Source organism: Monopterus albus, unplaced genomic scaffold (genome assembly GCF_001952655.1).
Source record: "Monopterus albus unplaced genomic scaffold, M_albus_1.0 scaffold54.1, whole genome shotgun sequence".
NCBI lineage: Eukaryota > Metazoa > Chordata > Actinopteri > Synbranchiformes > Synbranchidae > Monopterus > Monopterus albus.
Genome location: NW_018127934.1, coordinates 390948 through 415099, shown reverse-complemented (window position 1 = coordinate 415099; position 24152 = coordinate 390948). Strand labels below are relative to the sequence as shown.

The 24152-nt window shown below is 41.0% G+C and overlaps 2 protein-coding genes across 3 annotated transcripts; both read right to left on the bottom strand.

Annotated features, from left to right (window-relative positions):
* Nucleotides 1–1969: 1969 nt before the first annotated feature.
* On the bottom strand, nucleotides 1970–5193 carry LOC109961305 (early growth response protein 1-B). Its single transcript, XM_020602005.1, has 2 exons — nucleotides 4837–5193; nucleotides 1970–4566 (listed from the first exon to the last, which is right to left on the bottom strand). Exons 1-2 carry the CDS (start codon nucleotides 4991–4993, stop codon nucleotides 3248–3250), a joined length of 1476 nt encoding a protein of 491 aa, XP_020457661.1. The 5' UTR covers nucleotides 4994–5193; the 3' UTR covers nucleotides 1970–3247.
* Nucleotides 5194–16091: 10898 nt separating this feature from the next.
* mogs (mannosyl-oligosaccharide glucosidase) lies at nucleotides 16092–23017 on the bottom strand. 2 transcript variants are annotated; one of them, XM_020602172.1, is made up of 5 exons: nucleotides 22657–22840; nucleotides 21234–21597; nucleotides 20027–20250; nucleotides 19718–19911; nucleotides 16092–18651 (listed from the first exon to the last, which is right to left on the bottom strand). In XM_020602172.1, the coding sequence occupies exons 1-5, from the start codon at nucleotides 22777–22779 to the stop codon at nucleotides 16881–16883; spliced, it is 2676 nt and encodes an 891-aa protein (XP_020457828.1). In that variant the 5' UTR covers nucleotides 22780–22840; the 3' UTR covers nucleotides 16092–16880. The 2 variants fall into 2 exon arrangements, with proteins under 2 accessions (XP_020457828.1, XP_020457829.1); XM_020602173.1 differs by lacking the exon at nucleotides 22657–22840 and adding an exon at nucleotides 22882–23017 and having other exon boundaries at nucleotides 16093–18651.
* Between the last annotated feature and the right edge of the window lie 1135 nt (nucleotides 23018–24152).

Genomic DNA, 24152 nt, shown 5'->3' with positions numbered 1-24152 from the left:
CTTGTTCATGGTTTTGTTCCTGGTTGCATATGGAATATGTTAGTCACACACAAACACTGCCTTGAATAAAACTCCACTGCAACAGCCCTAATGTTAACATGTTTGCATTAGTAATACCCTGGCAAGGATTTAATGGACTTTATGCGCTACCATTCACAGCAGAGGTCCACATTCTGAGAAAGCATGGTTCTCATGTGTCCTCCTTGCACAATTACTTAATGGCTTCAGCAATTATGCATATCTAGAGGAGTAAAAAAAAAAAAAAAAAAAACTAAATGTCAGTCAGTGGAAAAGAACTGATTTATGTCTGTATCAAAGCATGAGTTAGGGAGGTTTGCAACATGATAAATGTATTTTATAAAGACAACACAGTTGAAACCATACTCGCATAGATATATGTGAGTATGAGCTGTAGATATATCAAGGGCCATCTACAGTATGCAAATGTGAATTTGAGCTTCCAAACGCACAAATGCAGAAATTCCATCACTGGCCAGAGTTCAATAGCTCTTCAGTCTTCAAGTGTCTGGATAATGGTCACTGTGACTGTACATCACTGCAATTCAAAACCTCAACTATCCATCACTGGACCATGTTTACCACTAAAACAACATGGATAAGGGAGTGCATGTTGATGCGGAATGAGCCATGTGCTATTGTAAGTGATGATGAGTGATGGACAGGAGAGGATGGGTACATACTATTCACAGTGCTCCATGTGGCAGCTTGCATTTTCACACTGCTACAGTATGTTTGTCAGCTACAGATAACGCAGGCACTTACGCATTGCTGTGGGCAAGCAAAGCGGTGTTCTGCCAGCCAACTGCGTCATGGACACATGCATGTCTTACATGCTATCGTGAAGTCCCCGGTAATACATGCCTGCATGGTTTGCAATGACAGATTGTAAGATCTTGGCATCATGGAAAGATACACTGAACACAAACATCTTGATATATTTTAAGTACACTAAGACTCACACAACAGTCTTCTCCCTCAGATCTCTTGCATGTACACATTGCACTATAAATGGTCCCATAACATTTCTGTATCTTAAACATAACTAGTACTGTGCTAAAGGTGCTGTGTTTACTACTTTATATAAAAATGCAGCACCATTTGGTTCTGTTGTGATTAAGTAACATACAAATGTAGAAAATCTCCTCACCATCACAAAAAGAAGCAATGGCAAGCAAGTCTTTTTCTTAAATTCTAATAGAGATGTTTCAGCATGGAGACAATTACCTGCATGTATAAGACTATACAGACAGTTTTGACAAGAGGAGACTTCAGTACCATCATTCTTTGAGAGGAAATAAATACATGATAATAGACCATAATCACATTCAGCAATTGAGTGAAAATTAATATCCTTTTATTGCAAAAATGGATCAGTGAATGAATAAAGGAATGAATGAACTGAGTGCAGCAGATCATCTTACTTACATGGCAAGAAAATGTCCTGTTTAACAGGTTTCCTGTTGAGATTATCACGGCGTTCATGCTGTTCATCTCCACATTTACATCATGAGAAAACTGATCTTTGAATTTGAGGGGATTCAGAATCACAGCACTGAGTAATAAGCTTTTAACTGTAATGTGTTAGAGTCAAAAGCCTTGTGAGTCACAGGGGAGAACTGTGATGTCTAATGTTAGGGCTACAGTGTGGTGCCACAGGTGGCCTGTTATGATGTGTATTTTGGGCAGCGACACGCTCCTCTGAATGCTCCAGTGGGGGGTCTTAACACTGAATGAAAGTGACAAATGGCTGGGAAAATAGTAGTTTTGATCATTCTAAATCATGCACAAGAAACCTGCAGTTTCCAGAAAATGTTTATTTTGTTCATAAAGTTTTCATAAAAATACCAACATCAATATTAATTTAAAGCATTGTAGAAACTGTGTATGTACAAAATCTTTACTTGAACAGTTAATATAACTTAAGGCGAGTTAAATTATTATTATTTTCTTTTTTTTTTGCAGTATCCTGTTGGTGACAATTTCACCAAACTCTGAAGATTGTTTTTTGTGAACATTTCAGCAGACACCATCTCCAGTAAAAGATACCAGTTTGTCAAAACCATTTTATCCCCAAGGTAAAGTCCGCACAACCTCGCAGCAATGTGTGCTACCTGATTACTCAAAAGCAATGTTTATATGGTTTGCTAGTCGTTTCTAGCTTGATTAAATATACTTCTGTACATATAGTAAAATCATTTTTGTTGAAAAGCCATACCACAACTAGTGTACATTCTGGTCTCTTTTGAGTCTAGATCAGCAGTTCAGTGAAATACCTCTTATCATACCAACAATGGAATGAAGTGCGAAACTGTTTCTGATATCAAACTGTAACATTTAAAATATTAGGTTACTAAACATTAGCCCTCAAAAAACCAAGACATTATTAATGATTTATAATACATTTCACCTTAGAAATGACACTCAAATGTGATAGATGTAAAATATACAGTTATCTATAAAAATACAAAGAAGTACAGTAATACAAATATATTTATTTCCCATTTATAATATATCTTTCACAATTGTAATAATCCAAACAATTGTAACACAACACAAAGACCAATGACAAAAACACTGACAGCCAAATGATAAGAAGTTAAACAAACACTAAATTTGATCAAAGATGGACAGCTTTATGGTCAAAGCCATAAATATGTTAGCCTACATTCATTCAATAGCCCTCACTGTGGAGTGAAGGAGTACTTCGACAGTGGTTGATATTCCAGTTAAAGGAAATAAACACTGACATAAACATGCATTTTAAGAAACATAGTTCAAACCCATTGCTCTAAGAATGCTAAAAGCAGAAAATAATAATCTTAAATGGAGATATTAATAATCTGTAAGTGCAATCCATCCAGAGGCGGACTGGAGGTTGGAGCTGTCCAGATGACGAGGTGCTGAACAGCAGTCATGCAATGCCGCAGCAGAGAGGTTTGGCTCTAATGACAGTAACAGCAACAAGTCACTGTTGGTCTTTTACCGACTTTTATAATGTATGCATCCTTGGATAAAGTCAGCAGCATCAGCAGCTGGCAGTAAGGCCGAAGCAGACCTCTTTCTCCCCTTCTGCTTATCAAAAAAACTGCAATATTCGCTAAATATTCTTATGTCAGGCATTAGCTTGCCGGTCAAACCAACTCAGACATCAACTTGTAGTCAGCTGGCTTATCTTCCAAGACGGAAAGATCCTAATTTTTGTATGTGTGGGCACATGGCCTTGTCTTCAAATCCCCTCGGGAAGAGCGAATGGCCACGCAGCAGCGGTTACCTGTGGCTTTATTTCCATTTTCTCCTTCTGTTTCAGGTGTACGCGACCATGCCGTTTCCTCTCGTCGCTCCGGGCAAACCGTTTGCCGCACACGTCGCAGGAAAACGGCTTCTCTCCGGTGTGAGTCCTGGTGTGGGTGGTAAGGTGATCACTACGGCTGAAACTGCGCAAACAAATGCGGCACTGGAATGGTTTGTGGCCTGTGTGGATGCGGATGTGTCGGTTGAGCTCGTCCGAGCGAGAGAATCGCCGGTCGCAGCTCTCCATGGGGCAGGTGAAGGGTTTCTCTTTGGCTGGGCCGTGAGAGGCGGCGGGGCTCTTCCTGGCCCTGGGGGGCTTCGTTGCACGGGTAGTGTAACTTTGGGCAAAGGAATCTGGCAACAAGGAAGAGTACAGAATGGAGTCTATGGTGCTCGGTAAAGCTGGCGATGTGTATAGGGAATCACACTGATTAGATGGCTGTGGTGGTTCAGGGAAGGCTTTCAGGTTAGAGGAGAGGCCCATCGGTGGCGGTGGGAGGTAATTATTGTACAAAGGACTGGAATAGCTCTGAGAACAGGTGTCAGAGAAACACGGTTCCTGTTTGATACCCCCCTCCACTTTAAACTCAATCTCTGGGTTGGGGCAAATTGGGGGGAACGTGTCTAAAAGTTCCTTTACATCCATTTGCTGGTCAGGGGGGAAATCGCTTGACATCGGGAAGGTTTCTGTCTGGAAACTTGTCTCCAAACAGTCCGACTTATTAAATGTTCCCCACTCGTAGCAGTTGCTTTCAAACTCATTCTTGACCACAACAGGGAAAGAAGCGGCCTCTGACTTTGGTTCAGCCTTCTTCTGGTTTGGACCTCGGGAAGAACCGAAACTGAGATGGGAAGTGGACGGGTCATGGGCTTGGCTGCCGGCCTGATCATCTGCATATCTTGTCTGGTTCGGAGAGTATACAGGAGGTGTAGGCCCGGAGCAGGTGTAGGACTGCCTCTTGACGCCGGGGTCTCCAAAATTGCCATTGTCCATTGGCGCAGGGGATGGATAAGTTACCCGACTGTTGCTGCTCTGTTGCACTTCTGAGAGCGGCAGCGTAGATATACCCACGATCTCAGTGATCATATTGAGGAGTGTTTCGGTACTGCACGGCGCTCCCTGAGATGCCTCAACATAGAAACTGCCAGAGTAGGAGAGGGAGGAGGGGGTGTAGGTGTCTTTTGGGCACTCGCAGGGGTTAAAAGCAAATTCCGAGTTGGAAGCTTCGGTTTTGAGGGTTGCAGGGGCTCCTTCTGTTGAATTAGAGAGGGAGAGAAAACTTTGTTATTGCCAGTGTTATATAGCTATTTGAGAATCAGTGCAAATTAAACGAGAAAGGACATCAACGTTACATAAACATCCATGCGTATTTTGATTTGGGCAACAGGAATACCTTTAGGCTAAAAGATGCCTTGATATACAAGACTGCACAAAAAGCGTCTGATTCCCATGGTGCTCATATTTAACACGTTTAAATCCTCATGCATGTACAATTTATCGACTGTGCAAAGATGCGAACTCACCGTGGCCAAACTGGGCAGGTACCCCTCGCTCTGCATCGACATACACCTCCTGGTTATCTTTCCGCGCGCTGTTTTCCATTCCCAGGGAAGAACTGTTGCAATTTTCAAACTGAGGATAAAAAGAATCTTTCGCGTTCAAATCCATATTGTTCAACATAATGCTGCACTTAGAAGCCCGTCTTTCCCAGGGAAAAAGGTAAGAGGGGAAAATGTAAAACAAATTATGGAGATGACCGTTTTCTTTCAACCCCCCTTTTGATGGTTTTCAACAAATGATCCAAAGTGGTCTGTGTCAAAAGGTGTAAAAAGCAATTAAAGGTATTCCTTTTCGTCTCTGCTCCTCGCTGGGTATTTGCTTGCTGTGGATTTCACATCAGCGACTTCCCCTCTCTCTCCTTATATACACTTTGGCAGCTCCCTCAGCCCTCCTCCCCATTCATCAGCTCCAGTGAGAGGATTCCCCGCTGCGTGTAAACTTCATGCCCATATATGGACAGAGGATGTGACGGAGTCCCCCCTCCCTCCCCCTCCCATACTGGAGAGACGGAGTCTGACGTTGCAACAAGTGGCGACCAGTGCTGAGAGGTAAAACGTTGTAATGATGGCATTTCTGTACACATTAACGACTCATCATTTCTATTATAACGGGACAATAAAGTAAAGCTAATCTGAAAACATGAAGTCAGTAGCCTCCTCTCCAGCCTTCCACCTCCCAAAACATCACTCTGCATGTGAATCATCTCAAACAGCATACCTCCATCCGTCGATTAGCTTTGGCCGCCCCTCTCATGCTGGTAGAGACAAGACATGGCAGAAAAAAGTGGACACCAAAAAAGTGGACACCAGCGTTGTTTAACTGACTTTGTATCCGAGTTTTTGGAAGTAAGAAAGCGCCTTTTGAGCGGGTGTGAGGAAGGTAACGTAACGAGAAATGTGGCACATAGGCCTAAACTGTCACGTAGGGTTTAGAATAGGAAATAAGAGCATTTCGAGAGAAGTGGCAACTAAAAGAGATTTTGTTTTATATTATTATTACTACTATGCTATTTCAGGATTTATATATTCCATAAATGGCACAGCTGTAGGCTACTCAGGACACAGTAGCCTACACCAGAACCAAACCCTTTAACAGAATAGTTTCCTCTACGTTTGTTATATCACTACTATAACCAGGTTTAGGCTATGAAAAAATATAGTTTTCATAGTAAGGTACTGGTCTATATGCCTACAATGTGAAAACACAGCGCTTTAGCCTATAACAGGTCTAAGAAAGATATTGTAGGTTCATAAATATTACACACTACACACTGTATGTGCTATAAAATAATAGTGATGGAGGGAAAAATATCAGAAAACATAACAATCAATGATATTTGCGATGGAATAGATAAAAACATGCAAGATGTTTTTGTTTTGCCTGACAGGTAGGACTAGCTCTTTGTAGACCTGGCAGCCGACACTGTTGTGTGATTCAAGGACGCTTAATAGCTAATTAAAGCTACTGCAACAAATGTTATTAAGTGAAACAACAATTTTAGAGTACAAAAGCAAAAATCAAACACCACTAATTAGGTCTATAGGATTCCAAGCAAAACTGCAAGAACCCTGAACAGATAATACACAACTTGCCCAAGTCTGAGTCCGCAATATTATCTTTAATGTAAACACTAATTAGTTTAAGACTACAAGTCTTCTGGCCAGTTCAGCCAATGTCTCCCCTGACGCCTCCCTCTATATCCGCCTCATTGTGGGCCAGCCAGACTGCATGGCCTAGGTGGTTTCCGTAGTTAAGCTGAACACCTCTTTCAGACACTCCACTGCTTAGATTTACTTCCACAAATTCACTTCCTCTCGTGGCCCTGAAAATTGTGGTTGCTTACACCATCAGGGGCGAATAACTGCAAAGCCCAGTCTAAACGAACCCTTGGCCTTTAAAAGCATTGAAGGGAGTCGATATCACCCCTGAGGTGTTCAGTGGTTGAACCCAACTGTTCACATGACATTTCAACCCCCAAAGCATTTTTTCTGTTTCGCATCTGTTGCCGAGTGCACGCCGTGGTCACACTTCCTATTACAAAACGTCGATACTCTTTCATAGAACTTCGCAGTCTGCAGCAGACCTCTTGCACCGGTTGGATGTTCAGGACCATGGATAGCGACGGTGCAGCATTCAGCCGTATAATCACACAAGAACTGGCAGCACACAAACCCTTTGCTTTGCACTGAATGGTTCATGCAGTCCAGTATTCATGTGAATGGCTTCTTATTTATATATATATATATATATATATATACATGAAATCAATCCAATCACACCCCAGAGAATACAGATTATTCTATGATTTGCCTTAATGCTATGGTGTATTTCTTTCTACAGAAGCAGTGGTCAACAGAAGCATAATGATACAACATAAGTAGGGGCCCTGTTGTTTGCAGTTATGCAATTATTATTAGCAATATGCAAAGGTACATTTATGGTTTGATTAGTTTTTGAGTTTTTTGGTTATGTTAAGATGTTTTTTTTTCAATGTTATGAAGAGGCAAGTCACATGCAGTCCATAAAAATCAGTAGTTTAGCAACAGTGTGCAAGTAAATACAATAAAAAGTACAGTTGTAATCTACATTTTTTTTTGTCTTTCCTATTCACATAATGAACAGAACAGAAAATTAAAAACCCCTGTTTGTTCAATGCAATCAAGTAGAACACCACAACTAACTATGGTCTAAACACTATATCATGTAATTTAATTTACACTTCTAGAACACTGTCAAAAACTGAGCATCATGAACATCAAAAAGAAAAATCAACAGGAGCTCAGTTGTGCTGGATTGTATATACTGTACATGTCTACATAATAAAGTGGACACCAAGTGTATACAGCATATTGGCATTGTAGCCTTTCTTAAACAGTAAACAGTCAAGAAGGGGAAGGAGAAAGGAAAGATAACATACTGTACAGTAAAACAAAGACAAAGCTTCACAGCCAGAACTAAGAGACACTGCAAAACCATGGTATGCATCTTGATCACTGTGCTGCCAGGACTCCCCTAAAATTGTGCTTGTTCTTCAGACCTTTCTATAAGCTTTCATTTTTTCATTCAGTGCTGTACAATTTTATTGCTTCAAGCCTCAATTCAAATGAAACTATCTGAAAAGATAAAATCACTCTGGATGTCTCACTATAGCCATGAAACCTGTAACAAGGGTACATGGCTGTACACTGGCAAAAATGTTATGAGGTGAGTGGACCAAAACCAGAAAATAACATCCTTCACACCACTACAGGCAGCATTTTGTCAATAACCACAGGATTTTATTCTTATTTTGAAATGTCATGAAAGGGTTCCTGTTAGCTCAGATCTCAGGGCATTTTAATAGTATCTGAGTGTGCTTTGTTATGGACAGCATTAACTAACTGTAAGAAAGCTTGTGGGCTATATGTGATAAAATATATTGTGTCTACTGCAAATGCAAAGAGATTATTAGACTTATAAACAGCCTGCTTATATTAGTCTACTCAATTTTTGTTATTTCCTTCAATAATGAGCGGTGGAAAATGGATCAAAGGATCCCCGAGTCGCTACCCTGTCATCTTTTTAAGGTAGTGTATGATAATAGCGTATAAGCTCTTTCAGTGCAGCAGTGACATTCTCCGGAACAAACCGTTCTCACCTCAGATGTGCACTCTAATTCTAGGCCCAGAGATGCTTAGCTCTGAGGAACTGCCTCCAAGTCATCCAGAGTCTATTAAAACCAATCTGATCACACAGAGTTCAAATCACTGGATGCTGTTATGATAACTGCAGTGTGGCTAACCTCTCTCCTCCATCAAATGCCACAGCACAGGGACTAAGTAATGGATTTATGTAATGTTAGCACTTACTGACATTATAGCACCAGGGTAACTCCATATTGATGAAAGTTAAAATGAAAGCCTTTGTTTTATGCCGTCACATCTGAGTACTGTGAGACAAAAGGCTCCTGCTTCTTGGAGAACCGCCTGTTAGGTAGAGAAAAAAAAAATGTAGAGCAATACAAAGTTGCTTCAATGTTTGAATAAGAATATTGCCTTCAAAAGAGGCTCAAAGTGTTGGCTATAGAAAGAAGATGAAATGTTGCTTAAATGAAAGGATGTCTTGGCAATGAATAAATAGGTTCCGTAAAGTAGAAGTGAAACATGCTTTAATATAATCCGGACCTAAAATAGGCTCAACTTGTAATTTGCCTTTAGTCAGTGACCACTGTATTTATTTTCCTGTCTACATAAGGTAACAAATAAAATCTATCTACATGTCATTACTTAATTACAACAAGCGAGAGGAAGGGACAGGTAGCCAGACAGACACGAGGAGAACACACAGAGTTATACGCTCACATTCACTCACCTACCAGTAATTTAGAGTTGCCAGTTAACCTGACTGAACCTGCATGTTTTTGGACTGTGGGAGGAAACTGGAGCAGGAACAGGAAGAACATGCAGAGTCTGACACAGAAAGCCCACAGCCGTTCGAAGGTGTGAACCCAGAACCTTCTTGCTGTAAGACGACAGTGCTAACAACTGTGCTGCTGTCTTTCTGAAATTCCAAATAATTTGCCAAAGCACATATGGATTTAATTCATATATATCTTAATGCATATCTAAGACTAAGAGTGGGGTTCTCCTAAATGCTAACATCAGCATGTTAAGATGCTGACAATGTCAACAAACTCATGTTAAGCAGCTATAACGTTTATACCATTTTCACCATCTTATTTTACCTATTAGCATGCAAACATTTGGAACAGCTGAGGTTGAGAGTTAAGGTCTTGCAGTCAACTGGTCATAAGTCATTAGGATTCGTCATCTGGAGACCTTGACGATATTTCATGACAATTCATCCAATAATGTTTCAGCCTGGACAAAAGTGGTGGTCCAACTTACAGGCTGACCTGGAGCCATGATGCTGAAAATGCTCCAAAAACACAGCAAATGTTTAAGTAATAAACCCTGTATTTTGCAAAGCAGCCTAGTCTCTACATGCTAAAGAACATCAATGTCATGACAACTAGTGTACCTACAGCGGCTTGCATTTAAACTGACAAAAAAAATCTCTGTTGATAATGTTTTGATTGCATTACTCCTGCTTTATTGATTGTGTGTGCAATGCCTTATAGTACTTTTATAACCGAAGTGAAAGCTTTGTGCACCAAGGGAAGGAAAATACTTTTCTTTATACTGTACAGTATATGCAACCCCCCGTCCATGTTATTTTCAGGTTCACTCCTGGACAAGGTGTGGGAGTTTTGCTTGCAGGTGGGTGCCTGATAGAGTTGAAGAGGCAGTGAGGAGTGACTGCCCTCTGAGATCACCACCCGCAAGATGAAGGATGAGGTGGACTGTAATGTCTGTTCTATTTTTTAGTTTATTTTATTTCGGCTCAAAATTTAGAACCAGAATCAGATTTACTGGCCAGGTGTGTTGGACACATGAGGAATTTGAGTCTGGTACAGTCACTCTCAATGTGTACAATGTTTTTCTGTAAGGCAGCGAGTGCACAAGACTGAGAAAACCAAAAAAGAAAAAGGAATGTGCATTAGGAAAAAGAGAATTTATTGCACTGGGCCTTTCTGAAACACAATCACAAACAACATACTGTATAAAAATAAAATTATTAGTTTTAACAAGATCCTGCATCATTCTGCTTCAGACATATCTACATGCTCTGACTTGCTCAATTTGTAAAACTGTGCAGCAGTCGAGATGTTGAAATTAATGCACATCAGTGGATTTTAAACATAATTTGGGTTTTATACATGTTAGTTTTAGAATTTAGATTTTAAACTCACAATGGATGAGACCAGTAATGCTGCCAAAACCAGTCATCATTTGCTACCGTTACTCATTATTGCTTTTGTTCTGAAAAGCACATTGGAATTCTGGTTTAAGCCAAATCGGATATGGTAGGGACTTTCACCCATTAATCAAAATTAGCTGCCAGTTTCTGTTCATCCATGGATGATGATTGATAGATTTTTTGATTGACAATTTAAAACCCAGGCCAGATTTTTTTCTCAAGATTATAAGATTTGAAGTGTTGGCTGTTTGTGGTGTCACATCCACATTACTAATTAACAGTATAAGAGATAACCATTTTGTATTACTGTTCTTACTGCAAAATAAAATATATCTCAGTTGATGTACAGTAGCTCCTCAACATCTCAGTGCCTTGGCATCCTGTCAACCAGCTATGTAACCCACACTGTTTGAGAGTAAATAATAGAAGAACCTGATCCATACCAGGAAATCCACTGAGATACAGAGGCTGCCATTGCTGTGAAGCAAAAAGCATTTAAACCCTGATCTGGGAGGTAATACAAGAAGCACTGTACTGAATCTATAAGACAAATACATAAAAAAAAAAGGTAGGCCAAAGCACTGCATCCATATAATAACAATATGCAAATACAGCCTAAAATGCAGTGTGGTACTTTTGACTAATGCCTGTTTAAGCTTGTGGATGCAAAACAGATTTTTGGAGCAATCCTACATAAGGTTGCACAGGAGCTGGAGAAATCCATCTGCTTCCCTGAAATCACATTCTGACATGTCTCACAGTCAAATGTACCCCCAAGGCGCTAGATGAGGGAACATCTTCAATCTAAACCTGGATACAATAGGGCCTGTAAGACACCGCAAAAATGGATTGGGAGTGCTAAAACCACAGAAACCTCTGCCGGAAACACGACTTTCTATAAATACAAGATACTCGCCTCAGCTGCCAAGTTCGTTATTTTCTCTCCCCTTCTCTCTCTCTGTCATGGTGAGCTTTGCATAGTTATATATACTACATCAACATTCAAATGCTGGGCAATTGAAAGAAACATAGCGAAACTAAGAAATATAAAAGCAGCGGAAGCGTGGTTCTTCTTTTGAAGGAACGTTTCTCTCCTGAGAGTGGGAGTGGGTTAGGAAAGCCCGGTACCAGACCCCGATGCTGCTGCTGCTGTTGGTGTGGCAGGTTTCCCGTGCAATCCAAAAATACTTTCATACTCGCCCACTTTGGTCCCCAGCCGCCTGTACTCTTTGGTTCTACAACAGGGATGGGTGAGAATCATATTCAGCTCTCCAACTGTGATTGTGGAATGCCCTAGTGTTTCTTTAACCATGGCCCCAGACTCCTCCACACACACTGCACTCACATGGCTTCCACCTTGTCCTCTTCTCTGTTGGATCCATCCTTGCAGCACTCTGACAGTCCAATTCTTGGGTCTGATCCAGCTACTGTACCTGCTGTTACCTAACTGCTTACACATTTTCAGGAGAAATCTGTGAAGCAGAACAGCCTTTATATTAATCCACAACTGATTCAAGAAATGCTTGCATGCAAACTAAAGAATTCCTTCACTCACAGATAGCTACTGACCTGATAGCAGGTGAAGTAGCCCTAATTACGACAAACTGAAAATATATAGGTTATTTGTTTTACCAGATACAACAACAATCCCCTTAGCCTCTAACTCAATAACATCCACTACACAAAATCACTATCACGCAGCATCGGACTAATTGCGTGTACTTTTGACCAGCAGAAGTTAATAGGTCTACATATTCTAGTGTCTGACTCATCTGCACCCACACTGATTTCTATTTGTTGCTCTTTCTTCCATCCAGTGACACCACAACATGTATAAAAAGATACGAACGTTAATAATTGGAAACCACTGTTTCCATCGCTGCTTTATTGATGCACATACAGTCATTACGGGGACATGCAGTGCAAACAGATTCAAACAAATAGCTAACAGCAGACATGTGAGGAAACAGATGAAGAATTTTAAGAGCTTGCAGCTAACAAAAGTAACTATGGAAACGGCCAGCTCTACATTGCACTAGCTTCCACAGCTCTCTCCAGAAATAAAAACTGTTGGGCTAAGAGCGAATCAGGTAAAGACAAAAGATCCCGGGTAAACCTATTTATAGTGGGACTTACATAACATACATAGACCTATGTTGGCTGAGTTGGTGCTCAACAGCAAGCTTCAAGGGGCAAAGGTGGGGTACAGAGAACTGGAGATGCTGGATCCTGGAGGGTGTTTTACAGAAAGACATGAAGTATAAACAGCAATTAGGCCAGTGTGAATGATGATGCCAATGGCAGCAGAATTAAACAGAGAGAGGAAGGCTTGCTGTTGTAATGCCGGGGAGGACAAACTGTAACAAACTATTACACTGTCCTTGGAGGGCAGTGATGTCAAAGCTGGAGTTCCATCACAAAATGACACATGAAACACTTCAGAGCCATGAGGCTCAAGGAATACACATGCAAATGCATACAGTACGTCACAGAAACCAGGAGTTCGAAGTCTTGTTTATTTGTATGGGAGGCAAATAAGTTGGGTCAGAGGAGAACACACAACACAAAGATATTATCGTGAGGCCTCAGGACAAAACATCTCACATCTCCAGTGAGATCATATGAACATACAAGCCCACATACGCATATAAAACCTGTGTGAGAGCTGCTGTAATTCAGGAGCAGTGATCACCTAGAAATACAGCCTGCCACCATATCTTAGATCCAAATTGAGCCATTAGCATAATTATCCACTTATACTGCTTTAATTCTAAGTAGCTCTCCATTGTAAGTAAAATGATAGCTAAGCTGTATTCAAAAAGCCTCTTTTCCACTCACAAATGCCTTATTAATTAGCTCCCTCTAGCATAAGTTCCCAGTAATTACATTCAACACAGCAGTCAGAGCTACAGGGGGGTATTTCTAGTGACTATTAGACAACTTTAATTACTCTGCAGATCCATAATATTTTCCATCATAAAAATATTCTATTTCAACACTGAGCAGCAGCCGTTTGGACACAGCATTCACTCCATGTGCACCGCACTCACTAGCCAATTCGCAGGTAGTCGGCAATCACAAAATATTAACTATATAGAAGCTCTGATAAGGTTAGAATGATATGCAAATGAGTACTCCCTGACTCATCTGTTTATTATGCAGACACATTAGTTAGTTCCGATGCTGTTTGGCTATTATCCCATCTCACTGTGAAAAAAGGGTCTTGGGTGAGGGGGATGGATTGCGCAGTGAGTGCTTTAGTCACACAGATTGTCCGCACTCTTCAAAGAAATAAATGCATTTTCAACTGTAGTTGCATTGAGGGGATGTGGAATCCATTTCCTCTGAGAGAAGCAGCAAAAGGCAGAGGATATGGCTCATCTGTGTCCAAATCCCTTGATACCCTGCTTTGCGTTAACAAGTCAAAGGGTCACATGATAAGCTTGTCTCCCCTACAACTGAGCCAGAAGGCAATCATTGCACATTTACACATCATAGTTAGATTCCGAGATCCAATCTCAAAACAATTCAATCAAGAAAACATTTAACAGCGTTGGGGGGGGTCATGCTAAAAGATCGATTTGCAAGATGCACACAGTCACCAAGCTAGTATTTATTCATATTGCTGGTAATTTATAGTATCTACAGTTTTCTTCAACAGACAAATGGAGGGACATACTGCATCTTCTGATAAATGTGGTGAGACTACCAATCTGTGGCTTTGCAGCCTGTTCTGCTAACTGATAAAGGCACTATTTTTAGCCATGCAACCTTAATGCACCATGCTAAGCCTTCAGCTATACAACTGCACATCTAGCCCATTCAAAGGATTCATAAAAGTCTAGAGGCTGGAACCCGGTGGTCATGCACACCGACTGCGAGCCAGTGCTCTCACTGCCAGTGTCAAAGTATTAATAAGAACATTGCCACTGTATGCCCCGGTGTGTGACTCTATGCCTGCATATGTCAAGGAGTGAAAAGAATTTGCCATCCGCTATATGTACACTCCATGCCTTTTGATGTAAGCTAATTAAGCACCAAGCCAAACCAAAAATACTAAATCAAATCAAATCAAAATAAAAAAAAAAAAAAAAACAAGAAAGAAAGAAGTTGCAGCAGACTGACGTCAGCTAGGGGCCTTTGAATGTACTACCTGTCAAAAGAAAGAGGACCAGGCTGCTTCACTTATGGATGGATTATAAGAAAATGGGCCTCTGGGCCCACAAAGGTAAAAGGCGCCCCCACCCCTCCTATATACAGTACTGTAGCTAACATCTGTACCATCTGCCATTTGTTTTTATAGTTGTTCTGCATCTCTTTATGGTAGTTGTGTGTCTCTTTGTAGCGCCTCTGTGGTCATTTTGAATCTGTTTTTGGTCACTTTTCATCTATTTATGGTCTTTTAACTGAGGTGTATGACTTCCATCCATTCATTATCTAACGCAGAACCTTCTTGCTGTGAGGTGACAGAGCTAACCACTGCTCCATCATGCTGCCCGGTGTATGACTTTCAAACAAGAAATACAGTCACTGGCCCAGGGCCCCCTGAGCTCTCGGGCCATTGGGCCCATGCCCGGTAATCCACCCATGGCTGGCTGTAAGGTCGAACCTACTGTCTGCTTTGATTGGCCGAAGAGTTCTGACATCTGTGCTGAACATGAGAGGCATCATTAACACAAAGCAAATAAAAATAATCCTCTAATTTCAATACAAAACTAAATAGGGACACATATTCTTTCAATATCTAGAGCTGGAGCAAGCCACAGTTTTGGCTAATTAGTTATTGCAAGAGAATCTGTCAAATTGCTAGTTCTAAGGCTGTACACAGAGTATGAGATTATACCCTGGCTCTTTACTGTCATGGTCAAAGTTAATCTACTGGAAATATCAACACCTGTACTAACCCAAGATATAAACATAACGTGTATACGTTCAAAAACTACTCATGTAGACTGATGTGCGTTTACCATATACACTGTACAGTACGTATGTGGTGTAACATGAAGCAACCAACAGTTGTATTAATAAGTTCCATATTAAAAATAAAGTTAAATGCACTTCTCGTCACAGTTGTTTACATTAATAAAGGACACGGACTAATCAACACTGTTAGCAAGGACAGTTATTGAGAGGTCTGTTTTACTTGTGAGAGATTCAAAAGCAGCCGAGAGCAAAAATAGATAGATGGATAGATAGATCTTGTATTCAGAAATCACCAATTACAAGCTCAGAATGTGAAAGCGTGTCAGGGTCTGAGCCATAACAACCACACTCAAATGTAAGGGCAGAGATGGGAGGTCATATTCTGTCTCTTGCATTTCAGGCAGAGACTTACCTGTCGGCTTAGATCTATTAGTAATTTGCTTCTATCAATGGGAACAACACACCATTATCAAAAAAAAAAAAAAAAAAGGAAATGAAATACACACGCACAAAAAAAAAAGTAAGCCGTTTATTGTTTTTAACAAAACAAGCCTGATGTCACAGTCAAAGTTGTATTCCCTGCCAGTCAAACCACGGGTTGTGTACAAAATACAGCTGCTTTTAGAAGCAGTAATTTTATAAATGTTGAGAAAGACTTTATAGAACTTTTTCTAAAAGACTGAGATAAAACAAATATCAAAATGATTAAGACAGAGAATTAAGTACATATGATATTTAAAGAGAAAATGGCACAATTTAAAGGTCATGGTCCTTATTTGTCAAGTGAAAGCGCAACTTGTTAATTTTGTGACAAACCTGATAACAGCTCATTTAAAACTGTCCTCGTATCTAGCGTGAAAGTGTGAACCCTGCAGAGAGGGGGACCACCCATTCCAAGCATGTTAAAGAAAAACATTTTCATTTTCTATATTAAAGACTGCAGTATGAAGCAGTGAAGGTGCGGGTGTGTGAAGCTGTCAGGAATATGATTTCATTGATTAAAAGGCATCTCAAGTACAACTGAAGCACTAGACAGTGTTTGGCTCCGCATGCAGCAAAGGCAGGGGAGCTGCACTTAATTGCCCTTCAAAGAATACCTGTATGAAACCTGTGATGTTAATTGAAGATTAGTTATATCTGATCACATTTCCACATTTATTTTGAGCTGGAAATAAACCTGGCAATACACACTCCCACGCCTTAAAACCCGATCGTGTTGTTGTTTCAGTCACATCCAGAAAACAAAGGCCAGTATCTCAGGAAACACAAGACTAAATCTACAGTATCAGTACCGTTCAGCCATCATTAATACTGTCAGTGCTGACCAGCCAGTGAAGGGGTGGCTGCCTTGGCCCCTGCCAGTGCTGTCATTGTACTGTTCCCAGATATACCCTGTTTCAACATATTGCTTATAAACATTATTGATAATGTTAGTCCTGAGTTCCTCATAAAGAGCAGCTGCCTTCTCTTTGTACGGCCCTTCTATGTTGCTGTAGTGGTGAAGGGCTCTCACTGCCAAATAGTTGATGTTAATCCATACTGGGCCTCTCCAGTAGGGGGCATCATGCTCTGTGTTTCGCTTCATATACAGGGGATCGGCCTTGGAGAGTGAGCGCAGGCCGTAGGGTGTCCACAGCTTACTGGAGTCTCTCATGTCACGGAGGATATATTCTAGTTTAGGTGTGTCAGGCTGAAGGATGTGCAGTAAGAAGGGGAACAAGCTAACATAACCAAAAGCATTAACATACTGCAGCTTGGGGGCCCTGCGGACCGAGCGCACAAGGCGAGCCACAGGGAACTGATGACGAGGTTGTCCAGGAGGTACGTACACCTTCTCCTGCTGCAAGGACACAGATTGGGTGTGGTTACCGTAGTCACTAAACGCACGGAGTTGTTCTGACCAGTGGAGCTCATTCAGCAGGCTGTTGTTGCTGAGGACTTGGTGAGTGAGTTCATAGTCCTGGTGAGGCTCACCTAGAAGCCGAGCTACACTAGCCATGATACCTGAGGACAAGGCCATCCAGCAGTGTAAATCCACATGCCGCTCATGTTCTGAGGGGTGTGATGCTCGAGGATAGTCATCCAATCCAGAAGTCAGGGTTTTAGGATTGAGGAACAGATTGGTGTCCTTGTCCCGTCCACGCCAGCGGTAAGAGTTGGGTATGGGCCCACTCTGTGTGGTATTGTACCAGTCAAACCAGGTTTTCAGTCTGGGGAAAAGCCGTCGGAGGAAAGGCAAGGTCATTTGATATGCCGCTTTGTCTGGATCAGCAGAAAGCTGTTCATTGAGCTCCTGAAGAGCTAAAAAAAGTGTCGGTGGGTTGGCGTTCTCATTCCGCTGAACCACAAACTCAGCTGGGACCTTACTGCGAGCCTCATCTCCCAGGATCTGCTCACGGGGGATCCAGCCCTCTATGTTCATTAAGTCTATCCAGTGGGAAATAGCCTCCCTTGTCACCTGAGGATCCCACTTACTCAGCAGCAGCTGGTGAAAGCCCTCATCCCAAAGGAATCCTCTGGGGAAGAAAGAGCGTGATGGTACGGCAGTGAATAAAGCACCGTCAGGGTACAGGAGTGGGTACTCGTTATAGACTGACTGCACCACCGACTGGCCATAGAAGTAGCCCATCCCACCCAACATGTTGCTGAGTGCTGCCTTGGCAAATTTAATATGGGCCTGGCTAAAACCTTTGCTCTCAAGTCCAAACGTCTTCTCAAACCTTGTGTCAAACTCAGCTTTCCTCTTCTCCAGTTCCTGAGTCATGATTGAGCCAACAAGCTGGTTAGGACGATCGTGAAAGCTCCCAGACTCAAACAGAACTTCGATTTGGAATGGTGTCTGGATGGTCACTTGATGAACTACAAAGTCACTCTCTTTCCTTGTGTCAGCGGGTTTCTGATGGTTTTGGTGGTGGGGAGGCTTGTAGGTGTCTACAGCAATGTAATGCCTCTTCTCACCAGAGGGAAGGCTGTAGACAAACCTGCGGTTCAGACTGTGCTTCACAATGTCAGTCAGCTTATCCAAACCAGGAGACACTGTCTGAAGATAGTTGTAACTGAAAAAATAAGAGGCTATTATTAACTGTCCTATGTCCTCAAATCTATGACATATGAGAAGTTACGCAAAGCTTCAAAGTGGCGTAGCGGTCTTAACTGCACAAGCTACATATGTTTAGGTACCCTTAGCGTACGGTATGGTATCATAGTCTTTTCCAGTCATATGTGGTACTGATGACTCATACATTTAGCAACTGATTCAGTAAGATCAAACTTCAAGCCCCCACTTCATCGTCCATCTGCCTACCATAAATCATAGGTCATTCAATTCTTTTCATTTCTACCAGAGCATACTGTACCATTCTATTTTGCTATACTGGTCTTCATAAAAGTGTGAAATATTGGTGTCCCCAGTGAACGTTGGTAGCAAAGAGATAGCAGAAAGTCTTGATCCACTCACTACAACAAATACTGCAATAACAATTCTATCTGAAGTTGAATAAACATCTTCACCGATTAACTGACAACTGTGCTAGACCAGTCCAGGCCGAGGAAGCAAAGCACAGAGAAATAATTGGGATTAACAAAGTGATCAAACAAAGGTTGAAAATCCTGCTTTTTGCTGCCATCTAGTGGTTGCATTTCTCTACCCTGGTAGTAATGTAGGATCACAGGTCCAGCGTGTTATTACTACAGAGCATCATCCAGTGTCTAAAAGGACTGATTCTGGGACTCTCTAGAGGTGCAAACAGACCTCTGTCAGTCAAATTATGCTTTTCTGCATTAAAAGATGTGATCTTTAGTCACACTGCAACTTACCACAAATCTTTTATCATCACTGCTATACATTATAAGCATTTCTTCTTGCCTTTCCATCAAATGCCATCTATGTACAAAAGGCTTTTCCTACCCTCACTGATTGATAAGTGAACAATTTCAATCAGCACCGCAAAGCATGCCGTTGATAATCCCTAATTATCAAGTGACTTATCTGATTTTCTTTAATCCCAATAGAATTTCACATGGACACTCATTATACATTATTTTCCTTCCACCTTTCCTGATCAAAATCATTTCTTAAAGTGCTGCTGACTTTACCATTCACTCTTTTATTTTTACATTTACCTGGCATATTTTGTGGTGGATAATCCCCCAGTAACAGGCTTTCTGAAGGTGATCTTAAAGTTTCCAAGCTCCTCTGAGAAACCAGTGATGGATGCCAGGCGTTTTCCCTCTTCCACGTGAGCCTGCAGGGACCCCTGTGTGTCTGCTGCTGTGTAAAACATCAGGGAGATGACTGGCGCTTGAGGGGCGGAGCTCTTTATGGAAAGAAAACATTACATATCACCATTAATTATTAAACATAATTGTTTGGTGCATTTAAGGGAAAGTCACAACATACAGTGGAACCGATCAAACAAAGTTAGTACTCACATGCTGCTTGGCAGTGATCCTCCAGGTCCAGTCTCCTCCATGGTCTCCACCTATCCTCTTCACAAACTCTGTGATTAGAGCGAAATCACTGTCCAGGATTTCCTGGACACCAAAGTTGATGCCATCATGCATCAGCCAGCCATAACTTTGCAAATGATCCCCCTGCTCACAAGTGTGCCTCAAGTTTACGTCCACGTCAGAAAACTGACGCATCCACATCATGCCTGGGGAAATACAACAATGAAAGTAATTACTAGGTTATACAGTACAAAGGATGCACATATATTGTACATAATGTGAAAAATAAAAACTAGTGAACTATTTCACATAAAAAGTCATTTCTAAAACTCACTGGCTACAAGCAGTAAGACACCAGCAAACTGGGTTTTCAGGACAGCAGTGCATAATTATTGTTGCATACTCAGCACAAGAAAATATAGTACACCTTGTGTTGTCAACTAACAATATTGATCAACCAAATTTTACTTGAATATGGTGTGTATTTGGCCTCAATTCCCACCCTATCCACAGTCTAGTGTAATTAAACATTGAAGATAAGGAAAAATATGCTCTGAAGCAGAAATTAGGCAGTATTTTTGCAACTATTTCAGAGAATAGTGCATGGGTTTTCAACTAATTGTGACCCATGGTCCATCATCCTGGCTAAGAAGTAACCTAAGGACCACTGTTGTGGGGTGGATTGACCAAATGAACACAATTTAAATACTGAAAATCACCTTGGCTTTTCTAAATATTACATCTTTGCATTTTATTCAAAAACAATATGTAATAAATGGAAACATATTTCAAAATAGAGTAAAACTGCATTATTGATTGCATGGCCAGGGGACCACCTCCAATGCCTTCATGGACCACCATGGGGCTGCTGACCACTGGTTGAAAACCCCAGCATTAGTGTGATTCTGACAGTGAAAAGTAGTTATCTACAAAACAGACAAACAACTGCCTGGTCTCTATATGTACAACTTTTATCAGCAACGCATTGTCATTAATTATTGACTGACTCATAGGAATGTGGTATCTGCATGTGATATGTGTAGATTTCAGTGTGATCTACTCATATCCTACCAAGTTATGTCGCATTAGTACAATATTACAAAAATGTCACATCTCAATGTGAAAACTTATCCATCCCAACACAAATGTGTTTATCAGCTCCAGCTTGACTCTGAATGTGTAGCTGTACCTGTCACAATTGACTTGGGACTCCTGGTTTTCATGCCAAAGTATACCTGAGGCCTGTATGAACCCCAGAACCTCTCTGGGGAAACCTTGGCACTACTGCTATGGGCATCCAGGACAGGAGGTGAAGGGTGCAGGGTCACCACCCGTTTGGCCAGGCTGGACCGCATGTAGAGGGCATAAAAGAACCAGATCAGGCTGAATATGCAAAGGCCAATGGAGATGTTGATGAAGACTCTGCCAATATCAGTTTTCTTTTTCTTCTCCTTGCGGTGAAATACAGAAGGCTTCTCATCTTTCCTTGGAAGGGGAACAGCTTCACCAGTCACCACCCTCTTCCTCTGTCTGCCCATCCTTCCCTTCTGAAGCTGGAGACAAGGGAGCAGGAAGACATTTGAAGGTATTAGTATCATTTTCTGTGATAGACTGGCGGCCCGTCCACGTTGTACCCCACCTCTCACCCAATGTCAGCTGGAATTGGCTCCAACCCCCTTGTGAGGGGGGTTGGTATTTATGAACACAGAGTAAAAACAAAACTAACTGAAATAAATAGATAACAAGTACAAACTATATAAAATGACCATGAAGAGGCACAAAATAACTTGTGCTTCTTTCCGTCTGTGGGTCTTGCTCATATGTGGGGGAAGTGGGGGCTTTGACATCTGTACCCAGGATGACTTTGTCTCATGACCTGCCCATGGTAATGGTGACACTGTTTTAAATTACCTCCAACTTACTTTAGTATTTTTGTGCTGCAATACACACACACACATTGTGTTTCCATCAGTTCAGGGTACATTACATTGACTTCTATTCATTTCCTGGAGACTCACTCCAACCTTAACCATAACCACTACTTGGATAATCCTAATCCTGACCCCTAACCTAATATCACCCTAACTTTAAACCAAGTCATCACTCTCAAATTTAACAATTTACATTTTGGTAACTTGGTTTTTGTACCTATAAGGACGTGGAATTCCCCTAGTGTGACTGTGTAAACAGGTTCATGTCACCACAACATAAAATAACTGGCCACAGATACACACACATACACATATACAGCCTAGTTGTATTTCTTTTGCTTAGAAATGAAAAGCAACCAATTCATTACTTGAAGAATAAATTTGCACCTGCTGATTAGATAGGATTTATGACACGCTGGTTAATTGGCCTGCACTGATTTTAGCCAGGTATACCTAATAAATTTAAAACAAAAGAAAGACCAAATTTGCCATAACGATTATAATATTTATCAGATGCAATTCGTCCTCATTGTTCCTGTTGTGAGCCCTATACGAGTTTCTTGCGGTCTAGCTAACGTTAACCTTACTGGGTGTATGATAGCAGAAAACGCGTTTTTACATGGCGACCGTCTTGATAAATTAAACTCAAAGCGTCTTCACATTACAGAGAGTAGAAATCACCTTTATCGGTTTTACCCAGAACACAATGAGTAACTCTCTACTATGCCTTGGCAATGCAACGTTGCCTACAGACTGCACGCTAGCAGTGCCAGTAATGCTCTCTTTAGTTTTAGCGATAACCATCAACTGTGGCAATATAAAAATACTTTAATTAGTCCGCAGCTAATAAAATATGGGGTCAGGTCATATTCTAGCGTAATGTTCATTGAGGAAATGGTTACTGACCTGTCAAAATTCCAGAGTCTCAGCTGCTCATTCTCCGTTGCTAGCTAACTAGCTACTTCCTGGTTGCTACTGACGTGTGCTCTGCTCCCTGCGCTGCGTTCACGTAACGTCGACAAAAAGAGAACACGCAATCTGTAGCCTATCTGTTAAAACCAAAGATTAATGGTTTGTCTTGATTTTAAAGCTTTGTACTAAGCATTCAAAATTAATTGGCTCAAACATTTTCTAAAAACTCTAACATTGGTCCTAAGATCTGTATTGGGAACAACATGGACATTTTGTCCTTATACATGCGCGTACACACACACAAACATCTATATAACTTGTTTAAAAATAAAATGTTATCAGTCTCCTAGCTCCTGAATCCTGATGGATTCCTTTTGAAATACCCCAGATTTTTTATATAACCTACCTATAACAGAGGAGCTTGCAATTGTTCTGGGATGTTGTTTCAGCAGGTGTTCTCGGGCTTTTCAAGAATAACTCTTCGTCATAGTCTGTGCTTTTGACAGATCGTGTCTTATAGGTGTGTTTTTTCCAAACAAGCAGCCTTAGCAAACAAACTGACAGACCGCTGCTCCACAAATTCTATGCAGCAAACTGTGACTTCCAAAGGCTAAAATTAGATATTCATGCTGTTGCAAATGCTCAGAGACAGTCCGCCACACTTATTTTGGTTTAGCAACTGCACACTGAGATCTTGACAGGCTTAGCTATTTCATTGTACATGCACACGACTTTCCATTTGCTCTTTAAAAAGGTGCTGTTTGTTATGAAAATTGCTTATCAGCAAAGTGTTTAAAAATATGTCTGTGTTATGCTTGACAAATATCACATCACATCCATAAATATAAGTTCACAAAATTATATTACAGGCTTAATTAGTTATGAATTGATGCACTACAGTTGTATTTGCAACTCTTCTCATCCAAAAGCAACAGTTTTCCTATTTGAATCATCTTTTAACTTTTTACTTACAGCCATGTTTGACCTCCCCGGAGTTCCCCACACCATCACTGGCAAAACGTCCTGTAGTTTATGAATGTGTCAGTAATCCAGCGTGGCATCATCAAATAACTTTGTTTTATTTAAATATATAAACCTCTGTGGGGGCAGTGTTTGCTGATCCAAATTAAGTAGTGTAGGAACACAAAACACTTAACATTATAGCCTCTATTTGACAGTGGCTAGCTGCATGCATGAGTGTATCCTGGGATTTAAAGTTATCAAATATGAATCATTTAACAAATGTCCCTCCTAATCATTTACTC